The following is a 14,987-nucleotide window of genomic DNA, read 5'->3' as shown; positions in this document are numbered from 1 at the left end:
TTTTATTTCTTTTTTATAGTACTTTTTTTAGTACAGTTGACATGCAATGTTACATTAGTTTGAGGTGTACAACATAGGGCTTCAACAACTCTATATGTTATGCTACACTCACCACAAGTGTAGCTGCCCTGTGTCACCATACAACACTATTACAGTACCACTGACTATATTCCCTGTGCTGTACCTTTTGTTCTCATAACTTCTTCATTCCAGTTATGGATACTACTTATCATTAGAAAGGCCTGCTTTCTATGCAGCCATCAAAAGAAATGAAATCTTGCCATTTACGACGACGTGGATGGAACTAGAGCGTATCATGCTTAGTGAAATAAGTCAATCGGAGAAAGACAACTATCATATGATCTCCCTGATATGAGGACATGGAGAAGCAACCTGGGGGGTTAGGGGGATAGGAGAAGAATAAATGAAACAAGATGGGATTGGGAGGGAGACAAACCATAAATGACTCAATCTCACAAAACAAACTGGGGGTTGCTGGGGGGAGATGGGGTTGGGAGAGGGGGAGGGGGTTATGGACATTGGGGAGGGTATGTGCTATCGTGAGTGCTGTGAAGTGTGTAAACCTGGTGATTCACAGACCTGTACCCCTGGGGATAAAAATACATTATATGTTTATAAAAAAAAAAAAATTGGAAGGGGAGGCGAACCATAAGAGACTATGGACTCTGAAAAACAACCTGAGGGTTTTGAAGGGTCAGGGGTGGGAGGTTGGGGGAACAGGTGGTGGGTAATAGGGAGGGCACGTTTTGCATGGAGCACTGGGTGTTGTGCAAAAACAATGAATACTGTTACGCTGAAAAAATAAATAAATTTAAAAAAAAGAAAAAAGAAAGGCCTGCTTTCAAGTTTGACCTATGGCTGATGTCTGGGAACTTGAATTTGGAGAGGATTATTACCATCCTAACTGATAGAGTAGCTTACTGTGTCTAAGCTGGTTGTGCAACCATGTGCTTTAAGCTGAACAACAGCTTTCCTTCTGAGATTCAGGAATTTTGATACAAGGTAGGAGGGTGTCTATGTCTTCCCCTATTAAAAACTCTGGATGCTGAGTAGAATGATGTGAAAGTCTTCTGATTGCTTCCTATTTCATAGAGAAAAAAAGAACCCTGAGGAAAGGGGGCAGGTTTGAGGTTTGAGCAAACTTGTTAAAACCAACTGCAGGAAATAGTCATATTTATAAAGAGAGTGAGGCAGAGAGCTTGGTACTAAAACCTTCACTGAATGAAGGAGAGTAAACTTGAGAGGTCTGTAAATTACTTCAAATAGTAGAGGTGGTGTGTACTTTGAAGAAGGTGGGGAATTTGAGAAAGGAGAGAGAAATAGAAATGAGGATCAAGGAAGACATTACCCCACCTTCTTTCCTGTGTTAAGATGCTGACTTTTAAAATTTATTTATTTAGATTTTATTTTTTAATTTTTTTAAATTAAAAATTTAAATTAAAATTTTAAATTAAAATTCTGCCCCCTTTTTAGAGAGGGGGCAGAAGGAGGGGAAAAGAGAAAATCTTAAGCAGACCCCATGCCCAGCGTGTGTGCCCAACTTGGGGTTCCATCTCTCCACCCTAAGATCATGACCTGAGCTGAAATAAGAGTTGGATGCTTAACTGATTGAGCCACCCAGGTGCCCCAATGCCTTTTAGATCCTATGTTTAATTGAGGAAATAAGTTTTAGACAGGACATATCACTTGCATTTCAAAACAAACATAACATTAGAGATGACATACTGACTAAGATCAATTATCTATTCCAGAATATTTTCTAGGAGAACATGCTTGCCCCATAGACATTTCAAAATGTTCCGCATCCTTAAACTCCTTAATAACTTTTTAATAAAAGCATTAATCCTTTTATTTCATTTTTTGTATGTATAAAAATTGAGGTATATTCATGATTTGATTTAATCCTTTAAAAACATTCATATATTAAAGAATATTCATGTCAAATTTATTCATTCAATTAATTAACTTAATTTACTGAGCTCTTACTATGTTTTAGGCAACACTGGGAATATATAGAGTAGTTACAAAATGTCTTCCTCCAAGGAATTTTCTAGTTTAAGGAAGAAACAGCTGAAAGAACCAACTGATGCCAAATAGTGTAACAAAAATATTCACCAAATAAAATTGAGCAAAATACCAGTACAATAAGTGCACAGAAGAAGGTCACCTTTTTGGTATTGGAGATCATTTAGTAAGAGATTCCTGGAAGATAACAGATGAAATGAATCTTGAGGGTATAGGTGCTAGCCATCTGGGGAAGTGGACAATTTACCAAGAGTAGGGTACAGCAAAAAATATTTACAGAAGTGTAGAAAAATAGAAAAATACAGCAGTTTGGAAAATTCCAAGTAGGCACTCTGGAGGATGTTTATATACCATTACATATTATATTGCCATTGACAAAAGTAACAGGGCACAGACCCAGTATTAAGTAAAATTATTTAATTTATGAATGTACTTGCCATTAATGTACCATAAATTTTGCTACTGGAGACTATTGGCTCAATGTGCCTGTCAGCTACAGGACAGAACTTAATCTAAGTGATCTTAAGAAGATGTTTATTTTGACCTTATTTCGCCATTTTCTCTTCTCCACAATTATAGTTTATATTTATTCAGCAAAGAAAACAAAATTGCTGTAGTAAGTTATATTATGCTTTCTTAGAACAACTTAATGTGTAATCAAGGGAAAACATAGTAATTTATTTATTTTTATTTTTACTTATTTTCATTTTTTATTTAAACTCAAGTTAGTTAATGTATAGTGTGGCATTGATTTCAGGATTAGAAGTTAGTGATTCATCACTTACATATAACACCCAGTGCTCATCAAATGTGCCTTCCTTAATGCCCATCACCCATTTAGTCCACTCTCTTACTCACCTCCCCACCAGCAACCCTCAGTTTGTTCTCTATAGTTAATAGTCACTTATGGTTTGCCTCCTCTCTGTTTTTATTATTTTTCTTTCCCTTCCCCTATATTCATCTGTTTGATTTCTTATGAATGAAATCATATGATATTTTTCTTTCTCTGATTTATTTCATTTAGCATAATTCACTCTGGTTCTATCCATGTAATTGCAAATGGAAGATTTCATTCTTTTTTTTTTTTTTTTTTTTTTTTTTTTTTTTTTTTTCTCATTTTATTTATTTTTTCAGCGTAACAGTATTCATTCTTTTTGCACAACACCCAGTGCTCCATGCAAAACGTGCCCTCCCCATTACCCACCACCTGTTCCCCCAACCTCCCACCCCTGACCCTTCAAAACCCTCAGGTTGCCCCAACCTCCCACCCCTGACCCTTCAAAACCCTCAGGTTGTTTTTCAGAGTCCATAGTCTCTTATGGTTCGCTTCCCCTCCCCAATGTCCATAGCCCGCTCCCCCTCCCCCAATCCCACCTCCCCGCAGCAACCCCCAGTTTGTTTTGTGAGATTAAGAGTCATTTATGGTTTGTCTCCCTCCCAATCCCATCTTGTTTCATTTATTCTTTTTGATGGCTAATATTCCTCTGTGTGTGTGTGTGTGTGTGTGTGTGTGTGTGTGTCAAATCTTCCTCGTTCATTCATCAGGCTATGGACATTTGGGCTCTTTCCATAATTTGACCGTTGTTGATAGTGCTGCTATAAACACTGGGGTATATATGCTCCTTCAAATCAGCATTTGTGTATCCTTTGGATAAATACCCAGTAGTGTGGGATGCCTGGGTGGCTCAATCAGTTAAGCATTTGACTCTTGATTTTGGCTCAGGTCATGATCTCAGTGTTGTGCGAATGAGCCCCACATCAGGCTCTGCATGGGCATGGAGCCTGCTTAAGATTCTCCTTTTCCCTCTGCCCCTCCCTATCTCCCTCTTTGAAAACAAATAAACAAAAACAAAAACAAAAAAACAAAGCCAAACAAAAAAACCCCAGTAGTGCAATTGGTGGGTCATAGGGTAGTTCTATTTTTAATTTTTTGAGGAATCTCCATACTGTTCTCCAGAGTGGCTGAACCAGTTTGCATTCCCACCAACAGTGTAGGAGGGTTCCCCTTTCTTCACATCCTCACCAACATCTGTGATTTCTGTTGTTAATTTTAGCCATTCTGACAGGTGTGAGGTGGTATCTCACTGTGGTTTCGATTTGTATTTCCCTGATCATGATGTTGAGCATCTTTTCATGTGTCTGTTATATATGTCTTCTTTGGAGAAATGTCTTCTCATGTCTTCTGCCCACTTCTTAACTAGATTATTTATTTTTGGGGTGTTGATTTTGATGAGTTTTTTATAGATTCTAGATATTAGCCCTTTTTCTGATATGTCATTTGCACGTATCTTCTCCCATTCCATTGTTTGCCTGTTGTTTTGTTGATTGTTTCCTTCACTGTGTAGAAGATTTTTTTTTTTTTTTTTTAAGACTGGGAGAGAGAGAGAGCAGGATAGGGAGAGGGACAGAGGGAGAGGGGGAGAGACAGACTCTTAAGCTGGCTCTATGCTGGGCATGGAGCCTGACACAAGGCTTGATCTCACAACCCTGAGATCATGACCTGAGCCAAAATCAAGAGTCAGATGCTTAACTGACTGAGCCAGCCAAGTGCCCCTGTATAGAAGCTTTTTCTCTTGGTCAGGTCCCAATAGTTTATTTTTGTTTTGTTTTTTCCTTGCCTCTGGAGATGTGTCTAGTAAGAAGTTGCTGCTGCTGAGGCAAAAGAGATTGCTGCCTGTTTACTCCTCTAGAATTAGATATTTCATCCATTTTGAATTTATTTTTTGTGTGGTATAAGAAAGTGGTCCAGTTTCATTCTGCATTTTGCGACCCATTTTCCCAAGTACCACTTGTTGAAGGGACTATCTTTTTGCCATTGGATATTCTTTCCTTCTTTATAGAAGATTACTTGGCCATAGAGGTGTGGGTCCATTTCTGGTAAATGGGGACTCTGTTCTGCTCCATTGATCTATATGTCTGTTTTGGTGCAGGTACCATACTGTCTTGATGATAAAAGCTTTGTAATAGAGCTTGAAGTCCAGAATCTTGATGTCTCCACTTTGCTTTTCTCTTTCAACATTACTTTGGCTGTTTGGGATCTTTTTTGGCTCCATGCAAATTTTCAGATTGTTTATTCTAGTTCTGTGAAAAATCCTGATGTTATTTTGATCAGGATTGCATTGAATCCTATAGATTGCTTAGGGCAGTATAGACATTTTAACAATTTTTATTCTTCCAATCCATGAGCATGGAATGCTTTTCCATTTCTTTGTGTCATCTTCAGTTTCTTTCATAAGTGTTTTATAGTTTTCAGCATACAGATCATTTACCTCTTTGGCTAGGTTTATTCCTTGGTATCTTATGGTTTTTGGTGCATTTGTAAATGGGATCAATTCCTTGATTTCTCTTTCTGCTGCTTCATTATTGGTGTATAGAAAAGCAAAAAGATTTCTGTGCATTGACTTTATATCCTGCAACTTTGCTGAATTCATGTATTAGTTCTAGCAGTTTTTTTTAATGTATTTTTTTTTACTTATCACCAATCCATATCTGCACTACTTACAACAATGTCTAACACAGAGTAGGGAAACCAAACACATGTGTTCAATGAAGGCGTTTTCTTCCTCTTCACACAGAGTTCTCGGATTTCCAAAATCTGGAGCTTTTAAAAGGTATTTCCTAAAATGCTGGTGGACTCCAATATATGTTATGTGAAATTCCTCTATTGTAACAGGTATTCAAGCAAAGCAAACAGTCTTGTGAATTTATATAAGCAAATGGTCTGTGAGTCTTTGTTTGACGTTTAGTTCCTAAAGGCACAAGAATCCCCATAGTGGGTCAGAACTGTGGTCTATCCAGTTGAGGATTTTATCTTTGAAAGTGGTACCAAGAAACAGGTTGTAAAAAGACACAGCTATCCTTCCAGACGTTAAGTTAAAAATGTTCGAGTGTGTTCCAAAACACCTTACTTTCTTCAATAACCTACTATGAGTCCATCATACTTGAAATCACGTTTTGGAATCATTTAAAGTTTCAATACTACGCCAGAGCTCTTTTCCATGCTGTTATAGAAATAGCATTTCACATGTAAGGAGAGTAAGTACGTAAGTAGTACATAAGTAGCACTGTGCATCCATATACAAGAATGTTAGTTTGGTTATACACTTTTTTCCAGGTTGAACTCCTTTTTAGTTTCAAGAGGATTCCTAATTCTAATAAAGGCTCATAACAGCCTAATCACATCCTTCATGATTTCAGAAAGTTCAGTTCTACTCCTTTCCATCTTTGTCTTTCTAGACTGAAGAAATCTCATCTTTCTATTGTGTCCTTATAGAGAAACGCCTCTTTACTCTGCACCATTTCACTTTTAATTTTGGGTTATCTTATAGGCTCCAAACTGAAACAATGCAGGTAGATCTATGAGATTTACTTTAATTTTATAGAAGTCAAGAAAATTTCACCCCTGATGTAAGTTAGGAAAGACAGCCTTCAAAAATACCTTTGACAATCACGGTACCCCAAGACTTACAGGAAATCATAAGGTAGTCCTCACAGTTGCTTTTGTCATCATCTTGCTGGTCCACAGGGATCCCATTGGCATCTATGACTGCTTCAGAGGCACAATCTGCTACCAGTACTTCTTCTGAAACGACGTCCGTTGTCAGAGGGTCGGTGACGATTTCTGCTTCCACTACACTGTCATGAACCACGTGTTCAACATGTCCAACATCGGACACGTGTATGGATTCACTCGTCAAGACCTGTTCTGGCATAGACATTGAGGCTGAAGTAATGTCGGAAGCTAAAACATCATCTGGGACTGTGCAATGTGCTAAAGAAACTTCTTCAGTTACATCTGAGTCCAGCACTTGCTCAGGAATGATGACCGTTTCAGACACATCTGCTTCTTCCATGATATCGGGGCACTGAACATCTTCTATAACAACATCCTCAATAACATCCTGGATCACAACTGAGTCTGGGTCATCAGGAACAAAGTTATGCACAGTTATGTCTGAATCCACAACATCTGAAACAAAAACAGTTTCTTGTACTTCCACAACAATCTGATCACCGTCCATGTGTGCAGCATCAGCTCCTGTTGCATCAAAAAATGAGTTTGGCTCTTGTGGTTGTAATTCAAGTCCATCTTCATCCATGGCCTTTAATTCTCATCAGTCACAGTTCCTTTTCAAGAAAGTTGTTTTCAAATAAATGAGTTGAAAAGACTCCTTTAAAAATTTATTCGTTTTCGCGCTGTGCAAATTACACTCCCCCCCACCCCCCCACCCCAGACGGGCGTGCGGGCGGTCGGCGATGATGCCGGGTGCTGCAGGCCGGCCTTTCTCTGGAGCACTGGGCCGGGCTCCGGCTGGTGGGGCGGGCGGAGGGAGGGAGGAGGGGCCGAGCTCGGAGCTGACAAAAAGCGGCCCAGCTCCCCGGCACCGGCCCGCCGTCAGCACGTCACGTCACCGCCCGGGAGAGAGACCCAGGAAAATGCGGAAGGGTAGATAGGCCCCCTTCTCCGCCCGGTGTGTCCCCCCCCGGCGCCCCGGGTTGGCGCCGCTCACGCTCCGCGACCGGGGAGCCCAGTGGCCTCGTTGCGGCGGGGTCTCCGGCGGCCGGAGTCTCCGTGACAGCGCCCCCCTTCTTTCCACCTCCTCCGCGCTCCCGCCCGCCGCCGCCGCTACACACTCGCCGCTGCCGCCGCCTCGGCCGTAAAGACCGCGCCGGGCCGCGGTCCTTCGACCCCGTGGAGAGGCTGGCGGCCCGCACCCGACCCGGCCTGGCCGCCCCCCCCCACCACCATCTCCCGTGGGCCTCGGCCGCCCCCCCCCCCGGGCCCTCCCCCCCCCCCCCCCGGGCCCTCCCCGGAGACCTCTCTAGCAGTTTTTTGATGGAGTTTTTCAGGCCATGACTTCCAGTACTGTATAGAACAACAGTGGTGAGAGTGGGCATACCTGTCATGTTCCTGACCTTAGGGGGAAAAGCCCTCAATTTTTCCCCATTGAGGATGATATTAGCTGTGGGCCTTTCCTATATGGCCTTTATGATGTTGACTTATATTCCTTCTATCCCTATTTTCTTGAGGGTTTTTATCAAGAAAGGATGCTGTATTTTGTCAAATGCTTTTTCTGCATCTGTTGAGAGGATCATATGGTTGGTGATGAATAATCCTTTTAATGTACAGCTGTATCCAGTTAGCTAGTATCTTTTTGAGAATTTTGGCATCCATGTTCATCAGGGATTTGGTCTGTAGTTCTCCTTTTTGGTGGGCTCTTTGTCTGGTGTAGGGATCAAAGTAATGCTGGCCTCATAGAATAAGTTTGGAAGTTTTCCTTCCATTTCTGTTTTTGAAACAGCTTCAGAAGAATAGATATTTGTTCTTCTTTAAATGTTTGATAGAGGGGTACCTGGGTGGCTCAGTGGGTTAAACCTCTGCCTTCAGCTTGGGTCATGATCCCAGGGTCCTGGGATCGAGCCCTGCATCAGGCTCTCTGTTCAGCAGGGAGCCTGCTCCCCCTCCCCCTCTGCCTGTCTCTCTGCCTACTTGTGATCTCTCTCTCTCTCTCTCTGTGTCAAATAAATAATAAAATATTTTTTAAAAAATAAATGTTTGGCAGAATTCCCCTGGGAACTATCTAGCCCTAGGTTCTTTTGGTTGGGAGATTTTTTATTACTGATTCAATTTCTTTGCTGGTTATGGGTCTGTTCAAATTTTCTCTTTCTTCCTGTTTCAGTTTTGGTATTTTTTATGTTTCTAGAAATGCATTCATTTCTTCTACAGTGTCCAATTTGTTGGTATATAATTTCTCGTAACATTCTCTTATAATAATTTGTATTTCTCCAGTGTTGGTTGTGATCTCTCCTCTTTCATTCCTGATTTCATTTATTTGAGTCCTTTCTCTTTTGGGTAAGTCTGGCTAGGGGTTTATCAATTTTGTTAATTCTTTTGAAGAACCAGCTCTTAGTTTAATTGATCTGTTCTATTGGTTTTTTTTTTTAATTTATTTATTTATTTGACAGAGATCACAAGTAGGGAGCGAGGCAGGCAGAGAGAGAGAGAGGAGGAAGCAGGCTCCCTGCCAAGCAGAGAGCCGATGCGGGGCTCGATCCCAGGACCCTGGGATCATGACCCGAGCGAAAGGCAGAGGCTTTAACCCACTGAGCCACTCAGGCACCCCTGTTCTATTGGTTTTTAAAATTTCTTTATCATTTATTTTTGTTTTAATTTTAATTATTTCTCTTATTTTGCCGGTTTCGGTTTTATTACCTGTTCTTTTTCCAGCTCCTTTAGGTATTAGGTATTATTTAACACTTCTCTTGCTTCTTGAGTAAGGCCTGGATTGCTATATACTTCCATCCTGGGACTGCCTTTGCTGCATCCCAAAGGTTTGGGCTGTTGTGTTTTCATTTTGACTTACGTGTGTTTTTTTTTTTTAAATTTCTTCTTTAATTTTCTGATCGACCCATTCATTCACGTAAATATTTACAATTGTTAGTTCTTCTTATTGGATAGACCCTTTTTTTAATATAGTGTCCTTCTTCATCTCTTAATACACTTTTTGGTTTAAAATATAGTTTGTCTGATACACGTATCATGACTCTAGCTTTCTTTTGATGTCCATTAGTGTGATAGATGTTTTTCCACCCCCTCACTTTCAATCTGGTGGTGTCTTTGGGTCTAAAATGAGTCTCTTGTCAGTCCTGTATCAATGGGTCTTGTTTTTTTTTAATCCATTCTGATACCCTATGTTTTTTGATTGGAGCATTTAGTCCACTTATATTCCGAGTAATTATTGAAGGATATGAATTTATCCTTGTATTATTGGTATTATTATTGTATTATTGGTAAAATCACTATTCCTGTATATTGTCTCTTTCTAATCTTTGTTGCTTTTGGTCTTTTCCTCTCAAAGCATCCCCTTTAATATTTCTTACAGGGCTTGTTTAGTATTCACAAACTCCTTTAGTTTTTGCTTGTCTTGGAAACTCTTAGTCTCTCCTTCTATTCTAAATGACAGCCCTTCAGGATATAGTATTCTTGGTTGCATATTTTTCTTGTTTATCTTATTGACTGCATCATGCCACTGTCTTCCAGTCTGCCAAGTTTCTGTGGACAAGTCTGCTGCTAAACTTATAGCTGCCCTTGTAGGTTAAGGATCTTTTGTCTCTAACTCCTTTCAGAATTCTCTTTGTATTTTGCAAGTTTCACCATGGTATGTCACATTTATTGCCAGCCAAAATCATTGAAACATCTTCTCTGCCCTTTACCCATTAAATGGTCTTATAAGTTATAAGACATGGAATATGCTTGTGTAAATCCTTGGCCATTCTTCATATATAAATCCCTCATCACTACAAATTTCTGTGTCCTGCTGTGTCCAGTTTTTTGAGCATACACTTTTGGCAATCTACTTCAACTTGCTTTTTGTAGGAATCTTCTATCATTAGGTCATATATTTCAACAAAAATTCCAGGAACAAACTGAACTGTCAGAGCAGACTTCCCATGCCTTCTAAACCAAGGGCCACTAGTTTGTACTCATGCATGATGCAGTCTGTTTAAATACTAATGGTCTACTCAGTGCCATTGAAGGTGCAGTGAGAAATACACTGTTATATACAGGGTAACCACCCTCTGATCCAGTTATCCCACCTCTGGGAATCTAGCCTCCCCTGCCCCACCCACGCCCGGGCCTCCTCCTCTGTCCTCTCTGTGATGGCTCCTGCTCTGGCTCTGCACAGTGGTGGCAGCAGCAGCTGTACCTTCAGGACACACTCACCCACCTAGTATTTTTTTTTGCTTAATTTTCTTCTTATGTTCCAGTTCCTATCCAGGATACATTACATTAGCTCATTTATTTTGTTGCTCAGATTGTTTTGCTTTTGGCCATTGAGACCACTTGCAGTTGGCTTCTGTATCCCTTTGAAATACCTTTATCAGTTTGCTTTTTGAGCACTTTTTTACTTTCTGGCACAACAAGAATGTATGTGTGTGTATGTGTAATATAATGGGAAATAAATAATAGGAAAGTTATATAACCTTTCAACGTAATTAGAAAAGCAAGGTATGGTGAATTGATGAATATTAGTACACAGTCATCAGCAACTAGGGCTTTGTATCTTGGGTTGTTTTTAGTTCAGTTTGCTATTCATATCTCACATTTAGCTTGATTTAGAAGTTAACCAATGAATTTCTTTTTGTGACCTTGCGTTTTGTAAATAAAATGAGAGAGTCAGTGAATTTAGAATGACATACTTTTTACTTAAAGAGGAAACTGGTATACTTATTATATTATCAAAGAAGTATACATGTTAAGAGAGGCAAATTTATATGTTAAAAGAAGAAAACAACCTCTAATTTACTTTTGAACTAGAATAATCTGCAGATTTTAAGATGCTAGGTCTATTTTTATAGATGATAAACCATCAGTATCACAGTTTTAGGGAAGGAAAAACACCTAAGAAGTAATACCATTTCTCAGTTCTCTGATTCTCAAAAGGCATTTCCAAGGTAAACTGGCCAAATGGCATGGAACTGTGCAAATAGTTGAATGATCAGAAGGAGGTTGTAGTTCTCACGTTTCTGGTTCTCCTATGTGTATTCACACTGGGAAAGATAATACTTTCTAATGTTGTTCCTTTACTTGTTCATACTTATTCTTTTGTTAAATAACAGGAAGCAATGCGAAAATATATTGGACAACAGTTTATTTGTGAATATAAACCTGGATAGTATATCCAGTATCATTCCTGATGAAATTTGGTGTGCCCAACAGTAAACACTTATTTAAATTTGTGAGACAAATACAGAACCAAGTTTCTACAAATGAGAAGAAAGAACCAATAGCTGTCCTAGGACATAAATGGAAGTCCCTGCTTTTCATTTCATTTGCTCTTTCAGAACTACATCGTATGACATTAAAAGAATTGTTATAAGCACAATGTCCCTATATTTAGTTAACAACAATCAAAACTTATTTATTTATTCATTTATGCATTGAGAGAGGGAGGGGGACATGGGAGAGGAGAAAAGGAGAATCTTTTTTTTTTTTAAATATTTTATTTATTTATTTGACAGAGAGAGAGAGGTCACAAGTAGGCAGAGAGGCAGGCAGAGAGAGAGGGAGAAATAGGCTCCTCACTGAGCAGAGAGCCTGATGCGGGGCTCGATCCCAGGACCCTGAGATCATGACCCGAGCTGAAGGCAGAGGCTTAACCCACTGAGCCACCCAGGCACCCCAGAAAAGGAGAATCTTAAGGAGACTTCACACCCACCGTGTGAGCCTGCTACAGGATCTCACAAACCTGAGATCATGATCTGAGCCAAAATTAAGAATCAGGACACTCAACTAACTAAGCCACCCAGGCACCCCTCAATCCTGTTTTAATACATAAATGACTTCTTTGAGTATGTACTTAGACTCTGTGTGTGTGAGGGAGTAGAGAGGAGAAAGTAGAAGTGAGGAATGACAAATCAAATCACATCGATAGGCTATACTATTAAAGAGGGCAGCTATGGATCTAAGACAAGTCTTATTGGATCCTAATATGGTAACAAAGTGACCAAAAGAAGATGGGACAGCTAACTTAACGTCCCAAATTTTTCAACCAGGTTGAACCTATTGGCAGATGCTAGATTATTAAAATGACCCATGAGCCTAGAAAGCTGAAGATGGTTTTCTCATTGAAAAAATAATGACATGTTACTTAGGGGAAAGAGTAAAAAGGATGAGGTATCAGATACACTAGTGAATAGCTAGTGAAATAAAATGGTTGTGTCTATATACCTTATCTTAGATGTATACAAGACTATTATTTCTCTCATCTCTCAGGAGATATACATTTAGTTACAATATTAAAAACAAAAGATTGAGCTTCTAAAAGAAAGCCAGATCCTATCAGATGCAGAATTACATGGAATCATCCATTTCTTATACAGATTATTGACTTATGCTCCCTACTGTTATATTTGAAAAATGACAACAAACATTTATTAGGCACATACCACAGGTCAAGAAGTCTGCCAAGGACAAAGATGACTAAAAAAAAAATACCTGAGCTCATAGTTCAGGGGTTACTAAAAGGAAAAAGTGGCGGGTCATAAAAGGAAAGGAGGGAAATCAATATGAATGAAAAACTAGAATCTCACTGTAGGGAAATGAGGACAGAGGATTAATGCTTTGGAAAAAGAAATAAAAGGGGATTCCTGGGCAATATGAAGCTGAGAGTTGTTCAATCGCATCAGATTCTTAAGGCATCTGTAGATCCAGTTTTCCAAAGAAAACTAGGGTAATGACAAATGGGACAGCTAAAAGTAGGTCATAATTATAGAAAAGAAAACAATAGCCAGCATAAACATGGCCATTGTTATTGTGGAACTCATGGAATTTCTGCTTTCAATTACTCTAGTCGTCATTGGCTTCCTGATACGATCTTCTGTGGTGAGAATAGCTTTTCGGGCTCCATCCCATTTTCCAGGGCCTTGAAGACGATAGTGGATTGGAGTGCAGGGTCCCCAAAATAGCTGTATTGCCAATTTGGGGTCAGTGAAGGCCAAAGACAGCAAATTGGGCCTGACACCCACCAGATCAGCAAGCTCTTCCATGGTATCTACATAGTCTCCCTGAATAGTATGACGTTGGCTCTCCACATACCTGAACCAGAGAAAACAAAAGTCATGGCCTAGCAACAATTCAATCAATCAGTTAGTCAGTTATTCAATGCTTCTGAGTGCCTGTTATTGGCTCCATATTCAGCTAGGAGCTGTAGAAAATAGAGAAGAAAGACAAGACCTTGTCTCCAAACTTAAGGACCTTATATAACCTACTGGAGGATATAAGATGCACTTGAAGCAGAAAAGAATGTAAGACTTTTGGTATATTGTGTGGTTTTAGATTGCTAAATAGAAATGTTAGAAGAGGGTAGTTAAAAGAGAGCAATAAGTCCTTGAAGGATGTGGAGGATATATCCCATAGCAAAAGCAAAGGGTTACAAGTCAAGGGAGCAGCAGAATGAAAGAATAAAGTAGGAATGGTTATGGAATATGAGCATGGAATATCTATGGATGCTACCTACAGTAGAAGAGGAATGTTGTGGAAAACAAGAATGGGTAGAAAGAGGCAAATATAGCACCAGATACAGAGGACTCTAATGTAATGAGAGAACTCAGCAAAAAAATTCTCAAGTTTGGGATCTTCAGTTGTTTATGAGGGCAGTGGTAGTGGGGTCCACAGAGCAGGACTTCCTATGAACAGTGCTAATTTGGAATACCGAATGGAGGGGGAGGATGACTTATCCCACTAGAGGAAGCAGCCCTCCAAACAGAATCAGATTTAGTCATTACACTACGTGCAGAGTTGAAGAGTTAGAACTTTTTAGGGGGAAAATGTGGTAACAGATACTGGTGGAAGGAGTGGGATTTAGAGAGCTACCTGGTAACTTTTTATTTCCTATATGGAAAATAAAATAAAGAAGAGTAGGACAGAAAGGAAGAGAAAAACCAAGTCAAACTAATTGAGATTAGATGGGATAACTTGAGGAATCCAAAAACAAGAACAAGAAAAAATGAGAGAAAATAAATTTGAGGTGGTGGAATGGAATTCTAAAAGAACTAACAGATGTCAAATTGGAATTTATTGGATTGGGACCAGTTTTATAGAAATGGGACTAGACAGGAAAGAATTTAAGAGCTTCCCCTTAGGGATATGACGTTGGCTTAAGGGTCTGTAGCCATGGGAGACAAGATGGTGGGGAAGTAGGAGAGGCACCATTTCAACCTGTACCCTAAAGTGAGCTGATTACCTACCAAAGAACTCCGACCACCCATGAAATCAGCCTGAGATCAGAATTATACACGACTGGATCTCTACAAGGGCAGAAGATGCCAGTGGGCAGGTAAAGCAGAGTGGGATGTCGGACTGATATCAGAAGATAAACAAAAGGGGGAGGGAGCCACCAGAGACGACCAATTAGAAAGTAATACCCAATACGAGAGTG

At 39.7% G+C, this 14,987-nt stretch overlaps 3 protein-coding genes across 6 annotated transcripts in view; 1 reads left to right on the top strand and 2 right to left on the bottom strand.

Moving 5' to 3' along the window:
• CHD1L (chromodomain helicase DNA binding protein 1 like) overlaps window positions 1-14,987 on the top strand; it is a 155,488-nt gene that overhangs the window by 13,172 nt on the left and 127,329 nt on the right. The gene's annotated exons all lie outside the window — the stretch shown is intronic.
• On the bottom strand, window positions 5,759-7,195 carry LOC123943752 (zinc finger X-chromosomal protein-like). The gene has a single exon (XM_046008042.1). It carries the CDS (start codon window positions 7,143-7,145, stop codon window positions 6,459-6,461), a length of 687 nt encoding a protein of 228 aa, XP_045863998.1. The 5' UTR covers window positions 7,146-7,195; the 3' UTR covers window positions 5,759-6,458.
• FMO5 (flavin containing dimethylaniline monoxygenase 5) overlaps window positions 12,785-14,987 on the bottom strand; it is a 36,101-nt gene continuing 33,898 nt past the window's right edge. For all 4 annotated transcript variants that reach the window (XM_046007962.1, XM_046007953.1, XM_046007943.1 and 1 more), the window contains one exon: window positions 12,785-13,645. In XM_046007962.1, the coding sequence (XP_045863918.1) occupies window positions 13,300-13,645 (346 nt within the window). In that variant the 3' untranslated portion in view covers window positions 12,785-13,299. The remainder of the gene's footprint in view (window positions 13,646-14,987) is intronic.

This window comes from Meles meles, chromosome 1, assembly GCF_922984935.1.
Source record: "Meles meles chromosome 1, mMelMel3.1 paternal haplotype, whole genome shotgun sequence".
Lineage (NCBI taxonomy): Eukaryota > Metazoa > Chordata > Mammalia > Carnivora > Mustelidae > Meles > Meles meles.
The sequence above is the reverse complement of the archived record's forward strand: the minus strand, read 5'-3'. Positions and strand labels throughout refer to the sequence as shown.

Excerpts from the sequence above, each read along its gene's own strand:
- LOC123943752 (XM_046008042.1), bottom strand. The coding sequence starts at position 7,145 with ATGGATGAAGATGGACTTGAATTACAACCACAAGAGCCAAACTCATTT.